Source organism: Apteryx mantelli, chromosome 18 (genome assembly GCF_036417845.1).
Source record: "Apteryx mantelli isolate bAptMan1 chromosome 18, bAptMan1.hap1, whole genome shotgun sequence".
In the NCBI taxonomy this organism is placed as follows: Eukaryota; Metazoa; Chordata; class Aves; order Apterygiformes; family Apterygidae; genus Apteryx; species Apteryx mantelli.
The window spans coordinates 15,750,905-15,767,717 of NC_089995.1; the positions used below are offsets into that span (position 1 = coordinate 15,750,905).

Below are 16,813 nucleotides of genomic sequence, written 5' to 3' on the forward strand. Positions count from 1 at the left end.
GTCTTACAGCCTTGATGATGTTGATGCATTCCTTTTGTCTCTCGCTGTAGAAATGCACAGCCCTCAGTCTGAGTCATCTGTATTTGAACAGTCAGTTCTTCTCCTCGCCTTCTAGTTCCCCTTTCCCCAACCCCAAAAGGTTGATCCTTCCTGCAAGCTCAAGGATTCTGAGCTACTGTGAGCAAGATGCTCATGTGCCGTACAGTTTTTGCTAGCTCCAGTTGGAAGCAGAATGTTGTCTCAATTCTGAGAGCATTCCTTGCTCCATCCTAATTTTATCCTCTCACAAGGAGGAATATGATGGGAAGAGAGAATATCCTAAGCAAAAGAAGATGTCTTGATGTGTCTTGTCCTGTGCCTTGATGTGCTCTCAGCACAGCTCTCTTCTGGTTGAGAGTGGTCAACAGCACTTCAGGAACTAGACATGACTAAATTTTTTTGCCCTTATACAGGCATACCTCGGAGGTGTTGCGGGTTCGGTTCCAGATCACCACCATAAAGCAAATATCGCAATAAAGCGAGTCACAGATTTTTTTGGTTTCCCAGTGCATATAAAAGTTATGTTTACACTATACTGTAGTCCATTAAGTGTGAAATAGCGTTATGTCTAAAAAAAAAAAAAAGTACAAAATGTGACACAGAGACATGAAGTGAGCACATACTGTTGGAAAAATGGCGCTGATAGACGTGCTCGATGCAGGGTTGCCACAAACCTTCAGTTTGTTTTTAAAAAAGGCAATATCTGCAAAGCACAATAAAACAAGGTGGGCCTGTATCTCTTGCCCTGGAGGTGTTTTGTTTAAGTGGAGTGCTAAGCTTCAAATAATGTGTTTAAAATTCTTTCTCCCTCAGGACTGTCTTTAAAGGCAGATGCTTGCTGTCTTCCTCCAGCTAGATACTTTAGAAGATGCTGACAGTTTGATGAATTACTTACACAAACCAAGTAGAGTCTAGAATTAGTTTTTCTTAGCTGTGTCTTCTCCAAGTCATACATAAATGTGATGTGAAGTAGAACTGTGAATAAGTCTTTCTGCACTGATATCCCCCATCTGTTGGTGCCTGTAGTAATTCTTTTCTCCTGTTAACCATATGGACTGTGTGTCTTTTACACAGTGCCTTGCCTGGTTCTTTAGATTCCAGTGGATCCTGATTGTGCCTATTCTCTTCGTTTTTGGATGGTCTGGACATTCTAGAGGTAGACCCAGTATTCCCAGGAGACGAAGTTCAGAATCTAGGGCCTTTCTGCGCCAAGGTGAACATATAGGTTCCACAGTGAAAACTTCAGGATTTGGGCTTCCAATTTTTGATTAAAAATGAAATGCCCTTGGCAGAATCTTCAGTCTGTTCTTTCCAAGGATACTGTCCTTCCTGCAGGTCAGATCAACAGAAGTCACCTTTAGACATGTGCTTGTTTTGCTCTAAAATTCTGGTTGGGATGCAGCTACCACATTCTCCACCCATTCTCCAACTGTCTTAGCTCCATGTTGAGATGAAAACAGTGTGCACACAGTACTCTTTTGCTCTCACTCCCTTAGAGTCCTGTGTCCTGGTTTCCAAAGAGGGAGCTGCGACATGTTCCCACAGGTTCCCTGGTGTTAGTAATTGATGTGCCGTGGTTTGTGCCCTTTCAAATAGCAAAGCAGGTGTACAAGACTGGATCTAGGTTGTTGGGCAGCTGAACTCCGTGGGAAATTATGCTTTAGAATTCTGCAGAAGTCTTAGCAGCAGACGAAGTAGGATGCTCTCCAATTTAAAGAATGAGTTCACTCCTTCAGGCAGCCAGAAGTTTTCTGTAGTTACTACTTGATGACATCCACTTCTAGGACATGAATCTGTCCTAAGGAGACCTGCTTTATGTCAGGATGGATTTCATCTCCTTGTTATTTTTTCTGCTTCTGACATTGTCCCTGTCACATCCAAAAGACAAGCTCACATGGTGGAATTGCATGCTGTGTGCTTGGGAAACATCCTCCTGGCAGATGATTTTACCCTGACCGGATGATGATTACACTTGTAAACATGCAGGATGGACTGTGTTATATAGGTGATGAATCTTTTGCTTGAGCTTGTGAATGGTGACCAGTTTCCATGGAGAGAAGTTTCTTTGCATTCAGAGGTTATTACCTTTGCTGATTAGTTGGACATATGACATCTTACTTCATGAATGAATACATACCTTGGGAATCTTTTGGAAAATCTTAGCTGTAGTGTCCATTGATTGTTGACAGCACAACATCTGCTGTGTTCACAAATACAGTCTTTTCTGAGACTAGGTCAGGTAAACTTGTAAATTCTTAGAATTCAAAATTTTCAAAATATTATGCAAGACAGGGAGCACATAGCTTTGATCAATTCCTTCTGGTCTGTGTCACCCTGGGTTTATTAATCTTGTTGTGGACTTGTTAGAGGCTGCGTGCCATCCGGTTCTGCTGTGTTAGAACTGTATCTTTTATTTAATTCTGTCAGATATCTGTTCGCCAAAGTACTTTGTGAAAGGATCGCCCCAGAACAGCAAAATGCTTGGCTAATTAGCAGGATAATTTCCTGTTTTTCAAAAATAATATTGTTTTGATTTTTTGATTATTAACCTGCAGTTCCATGGAATCTCCTGTCTGTGTCCATGAGGTTAATCTGGCCTGGTGTATCTGTGAATGTGTTGCTCTTCTGGTTCCTACTGCTCTATGATTGTTCACTGTAATCTATTTCTTCCTCTTGGGGAGGAAGAAGTGAGGCATCAGCTGCCAAATTCATATATTTTCATAATGTTTGGATCTGTCTGAATCGGGAGATTCTGCCGTGGGGTTTAAGTAATGCAAATCTTGTGAAAGGTCAGCCTGCCTCCTATTGGAAATAGCTTGATACAGCTACATGTTGTGATGACGGACTTTATTGAAAAGTGGAGAATGTAACCTCTGGCAAAGAAAAAAATTACCTCATTTTACTTGTGATCTACATTTCCTGCATACTGATCCCTAATCTTTGTTCCCATTCTAGGTCTGTAGGTTTTTGGTACTATGCTATTTTGATTCCCTTTCTGTTTTGAGTGACAAGGTTTAACTAGTATTTAAGGAAGTTGCTGACTGTATGAAAGGGGCGGTCTTGTGTCTTTATATATGACTCAGAATATTGTGCCTCCTTGTTGCCTCGTAGGTGGATGTATAACATAGTCTGAGTGGACTTTTCATTTGCAGGATGGGGAAGAAGAAGACTATGAAAACTAGAGTTACTGGCAAGTCATTTTTCTTTAAGCTCTTGAAATAGATTGATGTTGGCACCCAACTTAAATATATGTTCTGTGAATGACTTTGAAAACTTAAGGCTTTTTAAAAGCTTTCGCTTCCTCCTTAACACAGATAAGTTGGGACTTTTGATTTAGCTAATTGTTAACACTGTGTCTTTCAGTGTGTGGTTCCCCTGCCTTTTAAATCCCCATTTTTGTCCTTATTCCCAGGGGTTTTTCACTACAAAATCTGGCCTGTAAATAGAACTTACCTACTCGGTTCTAAGAGTTCAAGGCTTTAATGACAGCTGGAGAAATTTTTTTGTAACTTAGAAAAACTGCAACAAAACATTTCATTAGGTTTTTCTTCTGGATTGGTACTTCCTCTGTGAAGAATATCCTCTGGATAGTTTTTTGTAGAACTATAATGCTTTGCATTTTTTTGACAAGCAACTTTTATAACTTACTCAATTGGCTTGTAGTAGACAAGCCAGCTGTTACTTAAAGGTGGATGTCACAGCTGTTGAAAGACAAGTGATTACACAGCTGTGTACCCTAATAAAAAAAAAGGAAACGAAAAAATGAATATAACTAGGTAAAGATGTGCTCTAATGAAGAGGACTGACACTTCTGATATGTCCTTTTGTTCTGGAGCAGGGTTTTAATTTTTGTTGCTTGTACACTGAAGACAAATTTGTTAGAACCAGTATTTGTGTAGTCATCAATGACATTGTTGTCCATTTACACATGCACGCGCACTCCCCTTCCTCTCCCCTCCAGTCTGAATTCCTATTGTGATGTGCAGGGATGGGGCAAAACACTTGTGAATCATGGAGAAAAATAAAGAATAGTATAGATAAAGACCATGGCTACTTCATAGAATTTGCTGGGTTCTAGGTACAGTGTAAAGGCTGTAATTCCAGTGATGTTTTTCATAACCCTTCCCCTATAAGCCAGTTGACTTTTCCTTTTATGAAATTTTCCTTTTGCATTTAGGTGCGTTTACCTCTTTGAAGTGCCTGTTAATGTTATGCTATGTGTGTTTTATCAGCTTTCTGGGTGAGGGCACATGTACTTGAAAGCTCATCTGTTTTTTCCCCACTTCATCAGTTAGACTAATAAGTTATGTTGTTATGTGATACAGTACTTGCCTTTTCCATCTCCTTGTACCTTAACAGGTACCAAAAAAAGCTACTATATAATTAGAAATGCCATTTTTAAATAATGAATATTCTTTTGTTGTGGGTTGACTGAAGATAGGCATATGTTTTTTTTTTAAGACAGGTGTTTCAGGGTAGTCTTCATTTTAATGACCTGAGCATATATAACTATCATACTTTCCAATTAAGTACTAAGACCTGCTAAGGTGTGGTTATTGCTGTGTAATTATATGCTTGTGACATCAAAATGTAGGAGAGAGATTAATACATTACATCACCCTTTATACCTGCTATTTACCAAATAAGATAATATCAATGATACTTCCTTCTGCAGTTTTGAAGGTTATCGTTATGGTATTTATACCTGCTGAAAATGCAGCTTTTTCATTCTGAATGAATGCCTTAGAATTGCTCTAATAAAATATAAGTGCTATATTGGGGATACTTTTTATTATGCTAATACTTGTGTGAAATGTGTGTCTTTTTACTTAGGCTTTAGTTTCTCCTAAAACAGATTGGAGAAGCTTTTACAAAAATGGTTTCAAAGTAGCTCTGCTGGCTACAGAATTAGAAATGAAGTTTGCTTTGCTATGTGTGTGTGTCTTCCCCCCCCCCCCCTTCTGTCCTGGGCTTATCTCGTGTCCATCTCTGTAATGAAGGATGAGGTTGCATTGCAGCCTTTCTTTCAGTGTTGACTTTAAGTAATTTTCCTGGGGATATCAAGATAGAAAGAAGTGTGACCTGATATTTGATGTCGTCTTGTCATGCTGTTATTGGCTGGAGTTGTACCTGTGTGTTTATGCAAAAACAGGGTTTTGTGTATTCAAGCACTGAAAGTGCAGTGGTTGAAGACTTTACTCTGATGTGTTTGGATTCTTTTATGGGAAGTTTCCTTTTTCTTAGACTTTTTCTTTTTTTTTAAAGGAGTCCAAAACTGCTTTTTTTTTAGATGCATGTAAATTGTTTAAGGAATCTGCACTTGCAATCATTAATTCCAATGCACGGAATCCAGTTGTTCCTTAGACATGTGCAAATGTGTGTCTGCATATATGTATGTGTGTATATATATATACACACATATGTTTTTACAATTTTCTTACTTCATAGTGATGATTTATTTTTGCATACACTTTTTTCTAACTGAAAAATGAGTAGTTGTTTGACTACAGAAGCTTGTGTTCCTGTAGATTCCTGTTGATTTAACTTTTTTGATAATTAAAGCTGTTCAAGGCATGTTTTTATTGTGGATACCAGCATTTAGCTATAACAATATTTCCAATAGCTTTTTTCCCAGGTATTTCCACTTCACAAGTGGATAGAGTTAAGTTGTAGGAAATGGAGCCACTTATTCCGGGTCATACTTTGGGTCGCTTGTAGAGCTCAGTGAATGATTCATCTGGGTTTCCACAGGTTTCTGCTGTAACCATTAGGAAAGTAATACGTGCTTTGTACAAATGGATGGCAAAAAGAAGTTAGGTATCTTAAACTTCTGTTGCTGTAATATCCTGGTTGTTTGCCATTGAATTATGATACAGCCTTTTCCCTTTTTCATATGTATTTTTTTCTTCCTTATCTCTTAGCAGTATGAGTAGTCAAGCTTTTTTTTATTTTTTAAGGTCTTTGAGAAAAAACATGTAAGTGAACAAAATTATCATAATCGCACTGCAGCTCTGAAGAAGAGAACAATATACCTAATCTGATTAGGAGCTATTGAAGAACTCATAAGATTCTAAATTGGTTTTATATTCAGCAGCATAAAAAATTAGTTGAGGATGCTTGATTCTAATGCAGTACTTGTCTCTAAATACTCTTGGAAATTAGGTCACTTAATAAAGGTTCTTCACTCTGATATTTTAAAAATAAAATAACCTGGTATGAGTGTACTTCTGCTATGAGAGTTTAAAAAATGTGAGTGGCACTCTGTGGGAGTGATAAGGCTCCTAGGAAAACTATTGTATTATTATTTGAGGGTGACAGAGCACTGGAACAGGTTGCCCAGGGAGGTTGTGGAGTCTCTTTCTCTGGAGATATTCAAAACACGCCTGGACGCAATCCTGTGCAACGTGTTCTAGGTGACCCTGCTTGAGCAGGGGGGTTGGACTAGATGATCTCCAGAGGTCCCTTCCAACCTCAGCGATTCTGTGATATTATTATTATTTTTTTAAACAGGCTTTGATTCTGACAATTCTTCAGGGGACTTTTCAGAAGCAAATCATAAAGCTGCAGAAATGCTTGATCTAGATCCACACCAAAGCAATAGGACTGGAAAACATAATGGAGAGACAGAGATTCAAGAAAATGGAATTAAGAGACACAGGTAAACACATAGTAATGCATAGTAAAGAAGAAATGTGTATGTGCTGGCTCACTATCTTTTGGGGCATTGAAGGCTCTTACCATTAGAAGAGGTCATTTTTCTGGAACTCCAAAGACAATTCACTTGTCTGCCTCTTCTGTCAGCTATAGAGCAATGCTTTGCTGCTTTTGTGAAGTACTTCAAGACCTACAAATGAATATGTCCCTTCATTTAAGGGACTGATAGTGATAATTGTTGTTTTTTCCCTATTACAGGACATCATTACCTGCCCCGATGTTTTCTAGAAGTGATTTTAGTGTGTGGAGCATATTAAAAAAATGCATTGGACTGGTAAGTTAATTTGGATGAACTGTGCTGCTGTTAGGTATCCTAGCTTCAACTGGTTAATTTTATTGTTTAAAACTTGGACACAGAAGAATACCTGATGCATTTTTCATTTGTAGGGATCATCGTAAACTGCAGCTCTTTAAATCTCAGCATCCATTTAGTAAATGGAACTGTTTCCTTCCTTGAGTTAGCTGTTGGAGCACATGGACTGGCGTTTCTTGTGCTGTCTGATGAGTACTAGTCTAAAGCCCTTAGAAATAGTCACATATGGTTTGATTGACACAACCCTCTGTTTTTCACTTTTTTTACTCTGTACTTAGCAGAATTTAATTTGAGGCTTTATTTTGATTTTTTTCATAATCAAACCAGTATGATACCCCAAGAAAAATTGCTTTCCTCTGATTTAGGGGATAGAAGTGTTTGGGATCTGTAAGTGTTTCTTCTGACAGAGGCTGGTGTGTAGGTTTGGGCTGTTAATCGTGTGTTGTAATTGGGTCACAAGATTTATTCCTGGAGTCAGGAACGGACCTTTACGTTGGTCTTCGTTGTTAAAGGAGCTGAGTGCCATCATTGATCTATTGGCCATCATTACTCTTTTCCTTTAATCCTTTCAGAACTGGGTTTCATGTTTCACTACTTCATTTTTATTAGGAATGAAAATGAGGTTCTAGACTGGAGAGCCTTGCTACCATAGCTGCTTTTTAGAAGTATTAAGCAATTACATTCATATCTAGTCTAGGTCTGCCCATACAGTCCTTTGAGTGCAACACACAAGTCAGCAAGCCCTTTCGCTAGCTTAACTTGTGTCATCTAGGAGCTGGTATAACTGTACTGACAAAACTCCTTTTGTTAGAACGGGCGACGTAGCTGCCAGAATGCTGTATTTGAACCAAATCAATTTACATCGCTTAGGGGTGACATTTTTTCCTTACCACCTGTGACAATGTGAGGAAAACATTGCATTAACTTTATCTGGTGGGATTTTCCGTTCCACTAAGATGTAAGCACTTGAGTAAATGCTTAAAATGCTCAGTTGTGAGTGCATTTCTTCATTAAAACAACCAGATGTGCTTGGATATAGTAGAAGAGCTTGGGAATTAGGAATCTATGTGAGATACTGACGTGGAATGAAAAACTTTCCTATCTTTGTTACAGGACACAAATAACAGGTTGCTTAAATAAAGCCACTAAAATCTGTTAAAGCAATTTAAATCCTATTCTTTGTGTGACTGTTTCTTTGAAACAGATAGGCTTTGTGTTGCAGAACAGTGCAGAATCTGTGGTTACAGCACTAAAATAGTCAGATTTTATGTAAATAGACGTGAGGGTTTCAGAGGAAAGCATGGTACTTAAATATTTGTAATGAGCTGGTTGGCATATCATTGCTGCTAAGGATAGAAATTTTAACCTTTTCTGTTTTATGTAGAACACAAAATAGAAGGTAAAGTTTGTCTTGAATTTACTAGGTTAGCTTGATCAAATTTTGAAGAGTTCTGCAGTGCTTCTAGCCTCTTTCATCTGAAATACTTAGACGTATCCTGTAGGCTTGTAAAATGTCTTTTGAAGACTGCTACAGCTAAACTAATTATTTTCACGTGCAACTTATTTTCAAAATTCTTGTTCTTGTCATTTGATAATTTAGTGTTGTGTCTACGAAACTAGCTTTTACTTCTGTTGTCTAGGAGCTGTCTAAAATTACGATGCCCATTGTCTTCAATGAACCATTGAGTTTCCTTCAACGGATAACGGAGTATATGGAACATATATACCTCATTAATAAGGCTTGTAGTCATGCAGATCCCGTGGAAAGAATGCAGGTATGTAACAGCTTCCACCTCCTGATTAGTTCAGAAAAAGTGTTCCTCTCCCAGAGTCTTTTCTTTAAGACAATTTTTCACTGGAGTGCATCGCATTCTCTGGGGTTGATCATAAGAATCCCCATATTGGCCTCTCTGGACAAATTTCTTGTTTCATAGCGGCTGGTATCAGATGCTTGGGTCACTTTCACGCTTGATGCTGTGCATAGATACTGAGGCAAAAGTCTGGTGCAGGAGAGTGCCACAACTGACCATGTCCAAGGGCCTCAACCTTTTCAGTACTGCTTTAACCGTAACTTTCTTCTTGTGTTTGTGTGTGTTGTGAAGATGAGATCTTACCTTTAAATTACTCTAAATTGATTTGTTGAGTGGCTCCATGATTTTTAAATTAACAGATGAAAATTGTTATGACATAGACAAACTTTATCATTCTTCTGTTCTTCTCCAAAGTGGATTGTTTTGAGGGGTAGAATATAGTATCTGACTAGTCTCACAGTAAGGGACTGGACATGATACTACCAGGCCAGTGTATGTTAGGGTATACTGGTATTGCTCATAGCTCTATTTTAGTTAAGAGAAATTGGAGTGTACATCTTGTATTCTGTGTTCGTATAACACACACCCCTACTTATCAGCCTGTGAGAGCTTCTAAGTGTCATTTGTACCTGCTAGTAGGATTCAAGAAACATCCCATCTGCATTAGAAATGATGCTTGCCTGACACTTGGAAAAGCAAGACTTTGTTCCCAGTATACAAGTGTGGGGGACAGTCAAAATAGGGGAAAAATAGATCTTAAAAAAAAAAAAAAAAAAAAGGAGCTGTACTTTTAGAGGTAGGTGGAGAGGCAGAGTGCACCTTGACAAAGTACTAGAGAAAACGATTGCTGGTTGGAAATGAGACGCTTATTAACTGCATCTGTTTCCCCGGTTCTATATTATTTAAATCCTATGGCTCACAAATGTGTTAACCTTAAGCAATATATAGTTCCTTTGTTTTGGACGAATAGTAAAATACTGTAATATGGAAATATAATATACAAAAGTTGTAGTTTTAATGTATTGTTCTCATAATCTATTCTTATTTGCTTTTAGGCTGTAGCTGCTTTTGCAGTTTCTGCTGTAGCTTCTCAGTGGGAGAGAACTGGCAAACCATTTAACCCACTTCTAGGAGAAACCTATGAATTAACAAGGTAATAATTACTTTAAATTGGGAACTATTTGTGTTGTTAACAAACTGTGGTGCCAGTTTGGTTGTTTATGCAGTGAAATAAATAAAAATCTGTTAAAATACATTTCTGAAGTGCAGCTATTTTTTTCCCCAGACTAACACAAAATCTTTGAGAAGTTATTATAAAACTAAGAATTTTATTTCTACCTTTAGATAGTTTTCTTTGAATCATTCAGAAGAAAAATTGGTCTGTATTCTTCTGACAGAGATTTCTCCTGACCGGATACTAATGGCTAACTAATTTTAAAAGTGTTTTGCTGACATGTCAGATACAGGAGTTAGGTTGAGAGACTTTTAGCTTGCTTAAATGGGTGATATGTATGTTGTGGAGAAAATGACTTCCAGTCAGATCTACTGCTGCCCAAGTAGCTTCAGAATTTTCAACAGTTATTTTAAACAGCTTCAGATGCCTTTCTGGGTAAAAGTCGTTTAGGAGTTTTGATTGTGGGTTGTTTTGGGGTGTAAGAGAAAAGGTGTTCACAGAGTATAGTTTCCTTCATTTTATTGATTGTGCGCCATGGAACTAGAAAAAGAGAAATCTCATGTTTAATGTAAAAATCCTTAAGGCTTTTTTTTTTCCCCTTCAAGTGCCAACTAATTTTTTTTCTGCTGTAATGTTAAAAATTGTTGATCAACCACTCAATGCCCCCCCCCCCCTTTTTTTTTTTTTTTTTTAAAGGGAGGATTTAGGTTTTAGGTTTATATCTGAGCAAGTCAGCCACCACCCACCTATTAGTGCATTTTATTCTGAAGGCCTCAATAAGGACTTTGTTTTTCATGGATCAATCTACCCCAAACTAAAATTCTGGGGGAAGAGTATAGAAGCTGAGCCTCGGGGAACAATTACTTTGGAGCTGCTAAAGTGAGTATGAGAAAAAGGAAATATTTTTATGCTTATCTTCTTAACATTTAGTTATGTAAAAATAGGTGATGACATCCTATTGGTTCCTCATAGACGAGTTTCTGAAAACCTCTTGTCAAAAGGATTGTAAGGGTTTATTTACAAGTCATTGTTCACTGCTTAATTTCAGGGCTCTCTTGCTGGAATTATGTCATGCTTGCACAGCTGCAGCAATTAAACCCTGTTTTTCTACTATGAAAATTAACATTTCTTAAAAATTGAATGCTACTGAAAACCATTTCCTTGAAGGCACGTAAAATTTAAATAAAGAGCTAAAATTCTATTACCAGGCTATTCAAGCCCATTGTACTTTTAAATTTCATAGTTGGTTTTGATCATTTGAAAATGTGTTTATATGTTTTTGTGGAAAGCATCACTTCAGAATAGTTGCTTTATGATACAGGGAAACCTGAGGAATTCATCAGGATTTTTATCACCTATTTAACACTTTTTCTTGTGTGTGATCACCTTCCTAATAAAATCACAAATGCCTTTCCAGATTACTTCTAGGCTTCTTTCTAATTGGTTATATCTCTTAGTTAGTAGCAGACTCAATTTTGAACTCAAATTTTGAACCACTTAATCTTGTGATTCTTATTATTTTATTGGTTTGAGTAGGTCTGAGAACTACTCCAGAACTGAGTTCATAACAAATAACTGTTTAGGTCACAAAATTGAAAGTCAGCCTAAGTGCTGCATTTGTTAACCATGACTGTATTTTCAAAACACGCATTAGAAAGCACACTTCTTCCTCACTCCTCCAGCACATACACTAAGATGCCTCAATTTGTCAGCACTGGGCATGAGTGCCTTGTATTAAATTTTATGCTATGAAAAGCTTTTGCTATCAAGTAGTTCGTGAATAAAAATTTGTACTAAGGCTGATGTGATAAACCTTTTCTTTTTCTTAGCAGTCATTGTTCTAAAGTATACTTGCACGGCTTGCCGTGGAAAATTGTCAGACTTCACTGATCTGCACTGTACTGGGAACTGCCGGAACAGTTGGAGACATTTAATGTTTGTGTTCCATGAATACTCCACGGAAGTAGTAGCATAAGGCATTTATCACAAAAAGGACACTGCTTGTTTTCTATATTTTTGGTATTAAAATTGGGTTTGCAAACTTTCCTTAGATATCTTGATTGTTTACCAGGTAGCATTAGCATTTCTTTCATCAGTACTGAAAATGAGTGAAAATAGAGGACTTTGACTCTGCCAAGCCAGTGATGATAGGAAACCGGTTGTTTAACATTTTGACTACTTACAGAATAGTTTCTTTTAAGGATGTAGAATTGTTAACTCATCTTTCTAAAGCTTTTTACAAAACATGTTTAAAAAAAAAAATGAAGTGGAGAGTTCTTCAATTCTAGGACTTTTCCTTTAGTTCTTCTCAGTAAATCTTGGGGAAAGGATTGAGTTGAGTAATAAATTGGATTTTTAAATGTCATATTTATGGAGCCTGAATATAGTGCCATGGTGTCACACTGATTTAAAAAACAAAAAACAAAAAAACCCCCAAACCCTTAAAAACAAACAAACAAAAAAACCAAAACACCACCACCACCACCACCACAAAACCCCCATACTTGGTAATGTGTTGGATTGTGTTGAAGTAAAGGCCTTGGACAGAAGGTTTATTTAAATAAAACAAACCAAAATCCCACTGCATTCAGTGACACTGGAGCAGGCTTCAGGTACTGATGCACTTCTGGCATATTTGTGGGAAACAGCTGCACTTTTAATTTTTTTCCCCTCTGTATGCTTTCTTTCTAATCCCTTCCACAGCTTGCCTGGGAGAAAGGGTCTTGGTGTTAGCAGCTCAGTGCCCTTGTCTAGTTTGCTGACTCACCTCGTTCCCTCCAGGTTCAATAGCTTTTACCACCCAGTGTTTGTATAAAGAATTGTCTAAGTGGGTTAGTCTGACTAACTCTTAAGGAGGAGTGTCTTCATTTCAAACCTTGACAGTGACTAACCTCCCTTCTGGAAGTCTCACTAAAAATACTCATTTTCAGCCATGAAGGCTGAACTACTTTCTTATCACAAAAAGGTACTCTCTGGATTATGGTAGAGGTTTATAATAAAGGTTTTTGTGGGAAGAAGTTTGCAAAGCTGCTGCAGTAGTTGGATAAAAGACTTCATGCATTATTCTGTCAGTCCAGTTCTCATGTGAGCATTGTGTTATATCACGTATGACTTCAGAGGTGCAAATGAAAAAGATGGATTCCTGTACTATTGTTTATGTTGGGCTGGAATTTGTAATCAAAAGCATAGCAACTCTAAAACACTACTTCAACTCTATAAGAAGCAAGAAAAATAAGGGGGATATTGCTTTATTAACTGGCTCTGATGTTTAGATATAACACACTGTTGGTTTATAAAGAAAAGTCTGCTGCTTTTCTGTTTTGAAGTTAACTGTCTGCTGTCCCCAGGAGTACTAAATATTTTGCCCTGCCTCAAATAGAATTGAAAATAGGTTTACGTTGTATCTCAAGTGCCAGAAATGGATTTATTTTTCTCTTTTCTTTACAGACATAATGAAGCTTACACATGGACAAATCCAACTTGTTGTGTACATAATGTAATTATTGGTAAACTGTGGTTAGAACAATATGGAACGGTAGAAATTGTAAATCACAGGTAACACTGATCATGAAACTGAGGGTTGGCTTGTAGGGGCTGCTGCATGGTCATTTTCACGGTTGTTACAAAGCAGATAATCTTGCTTTTTGTCAGATACAGGGCGCTTTCATTTTTAGGTCCAAAGTCTTTGTTTTTTTTCATCTGACAAATGTTTACTATTCATTGGACTGGGCTTAGTATTATAATGATATGAATGAAAATGCAATAGGCTAGATGGCGTATGGGATACAAAGACTGAGATTTTTGTGAGTACCCGTTCAAATTCAGCCCTACTGACGGGGAATTGAAACTTCGTTTAACCCCAGAATAGTTAAATGGGAATAGTTGTTGGAGGCTTGCAATGGACCTCCATCATGTTCCTTGTGATTTGGCACTCTTTGTAGTTTTCATAGCAGAGGATGTTTTAAATTAAGGGTACAACACAGAAAAATGACAGCAAAGTAGAATAATGTGAATTTAGAGCATGTCAGTTGCTCTGCTAACTGCCCATATGTAAGCTATAAAATAAAGGAGAAAATTACCTCCTGTAATGATGAGGGAGAGAATTTTGTGAAAACTGTGCTACTTCTGCCCGTGTTTTTTGGTCAATAAATGGGAACTTTAATTCAACAGGGCTGCTGTTTTGATACTTCTTACAATGTCAGATCTACAATTCTTTCAGTTATATTCCCATAAAAGACCCAAGATGGTCTCTGTATGCTATATGCCTGACAGAAACTTGGCCAGATGCCTTACTGGGGGCGATTATCTGCATATGTGTACAACTCGATGTAAGGAAGATGCTGAAATACAATGCTGGTGTATGTTTGTAAAAATCTTAGTTCAGAATTTCTGACAAGTGCAATTTAGAGAGAACTTTTCAATGCACTTACCTTGGTTTTCCTATGTAGGTCATTCATAAAAGTTCTGTGTATCTTGTTAAAAATTAGTTGTGAAAAAAATATTAATTTGAAATATGGTGTGTTAATGGTGTGGATTAGGCAGTCTGCAGGACTGCATTCATTTTATTCCTAATGTCTTCAGTAAATTTTAGATATACATGAAATTCAGAAGTCTATTCATATTTTCAGTTGGCTTTCACAGGCTTATGATATCCTTACGTCCACATTGTTTTCTTACTGTTTTTTTTAGTTTTGTGTGATTTTGAAATTTGTGTGCCTTTTAATGCTCTGGTCAGATAATAAACTATAGTTAAAGAAAAATAAGTAAATAAATAACTAGACCTCCACCTCCCCCCAATTAACTATACGTATATGAAAGAAACTAAAGCGTGGATAAAGAAAACAAAGTAAACTTATTAGCGTATATAGGGGCTTGCTTTGTCAGATACACAGGAAGTTTTGTTTATTAGGTTCAAAGTCTTTGTTTTTTAAATGTTCTTGTTTCTTTTACAGTACTGGAGATAAATGTGTCCTTAATTTTAAACCATGTGGACTGTTTGGGAAAGAGCTTCACAAAGTAGAGGGATACATTCAGGACAAAAAGTGAGTGATAAAAGCCTCTCTGCTTCTCTGTTTCTGAGCCCTGTAGCATTTCTTTAGTGCTGGCATGGTGACCACAACCAATGTGGATGCAAAGTTCCCGGCAATGTAGATTGTAATCATTTCTGTTCTCTGTGTCAGTATTAAAACCCTTGATTCTAGTGGTTTTATACTGACTTTTCAAGCCATATTAGGAAAACTCTAAAGTCCAGTGGTTTGAAATAAAGGCATCCAGGGAAAATGCAGAGTAGTTGCAACTGATTTATTTTCATTGTTAACATATTCACAGTTCTAGTCTTTAGTTTAAAATACTGAGAATACTGAGAATACAGTTATTAGAAACTTTTAATGAAAGCAAAACCTGTCATGTGGCCCTGGGTCTCTCTCTCTTACTCTGTTGGCTTCTTTGCGCACACACACTCATATTTTAATTGACAAAAAAGCATATGACTAACTCATGAAGATATGTTCTGCGGGACTGAATACCAGCAAGACTGGAAGAAGCTGAACCCTTTTCCTGGCATTAGTCAGATTTTCTGGCTTCTAAGAAATCTGCAAGCAAAAATAAAATGCAGCCAAGTAGGAAGCTGGGTATTTAATAAGGATCAGAATTTGCATGACTTAGCTTAGAAGGCTTTCTAGAAATGAAGCAGCAAAAGCTAAGTCTCTCCTTTGCTTACTCTACAGCAAAAAGAAGCTGTGTATGATCTATGGCAAGTGGACAGAATGCTTATGGTGCACTGATCCCACCGCATATGAAGCTTACAAAAAGAATGAAAAGAGAGGTGGTGAGCAAAAGAAACCGAAGCCGGTAAGATGTCAGGATTTTTTAGGGAGAACAGATATGGAAATAGGAGAAATGAAAGGAAAATATCTCCTCGTAGCAATATCATCTTTACAAAAGTAGGCAGGTGGTGGTGAATGGAGGGTTAAAACAGTCTGTATTTGGCGGGGGTGCAATGTTAGACCCATGAGATGGCAGTGCACTTTGAACTTGTGTTGGCTTTAGTGAGAGCTGCTGGTATTTAGAGAGCTCACAGAAATAGCATTTGCTAGTGGATTTATCAAAGAAGTCATCAAATATCAACTCCCAAGTTGATGTTGTCCTGTCCTTGAATAAGGAAAGTGGCTTTGTTGCCAACTCCAGACGTGAAAATATCAGGATTTGGGGGTTCTAAAGAAAGAATGTAACTATATGCTTTTTTTTGTTTGTTTAGTACCTTTGTGTTTTGTTGACATGACCTTTTAGAATTTCTCACATCGAGAGGCTTGACAACAAGAGGGTCTAGAAACTCATGTGGTTTTCTTTTTTTTCTTTCCTTTTTTTTTTTCTTCACATATAAGCAGAGTGTCTTGTTCAGTTAAGTTACTGCAAAAGCCTGGTGTTTTATGAAAAATGCAAAATGTTGGAAGATTCAACAGAGGACTGCTGGGTTTCCTGATATCAATAGAAGTCTTGCAGAGCCTGGTTGCTTGTTTGAAATGAAAATGATAGTTTAAAGTTAAGAATGAATAGCTTCAGTTCAAGAGGCTCAAAACTTGGGTTGGGGGTGGGAAACATTTACATGAGAAGAATCTAGATCAACAACAGGCCTTGTTTTTTTGCTCTGGATTCTGTCATGGTGCAGATTTTTATTTTGACTTTTGAAAAAAAATTTTTTTAAATAGTAGGATTCTGTTCAACTTATGAAAATCAATTCTTTCCTCCCCTCCTTCCTGTTGA

The 16,813-nt window shown here is 37.3% G+C and overlaps 1 protein-coding gene across 3 annotated transcripts in view; it reads left to right on the forward strand.

The window, feature by feature from the left end:
- The window catches only part of OSBPL2 (oxysterol binding protein like 2), a 42,950-nt gene that overhangs the window by 16,868 nt on the left and 9,269 nt on the right, over positions 1-16,813 (forward strand). For all 3 annotated transcript variants that reach the window (XM_067307445.1, XM_067307446.1, XM_067307447.1), the window contains 8 exons: positions 6,550-6,697; positions 6,952-7,027; positions 8,707-8,841; positions 9,933-10,030; positions 10,748-10,930; positions 13,499-13,606; positions 15,004-15,093; positions 15,778-15,901. In XM_067307445.1, the coding sequence (XP_067163546.1) occupies positions 6,550-6,697; positions 6,952-7,027; positions 8,707-8,841; positions 9,933-10,030; positions 10,748-10,930; positions 13,499-13,606; positions 15,004-15,093; positions 15,778-15,901 (962 nt within the window). The remainder of the gene's footprint in view (positions 1-6,549; positions 6,698-6,951; positions 7,028-8,706; positions 8,842-9,932; positions 10,031-10,747; positions 10,931-13,498; positions 13,607-15,003; positions 15,094-15,777; positions 15,902-16,813) is intronic.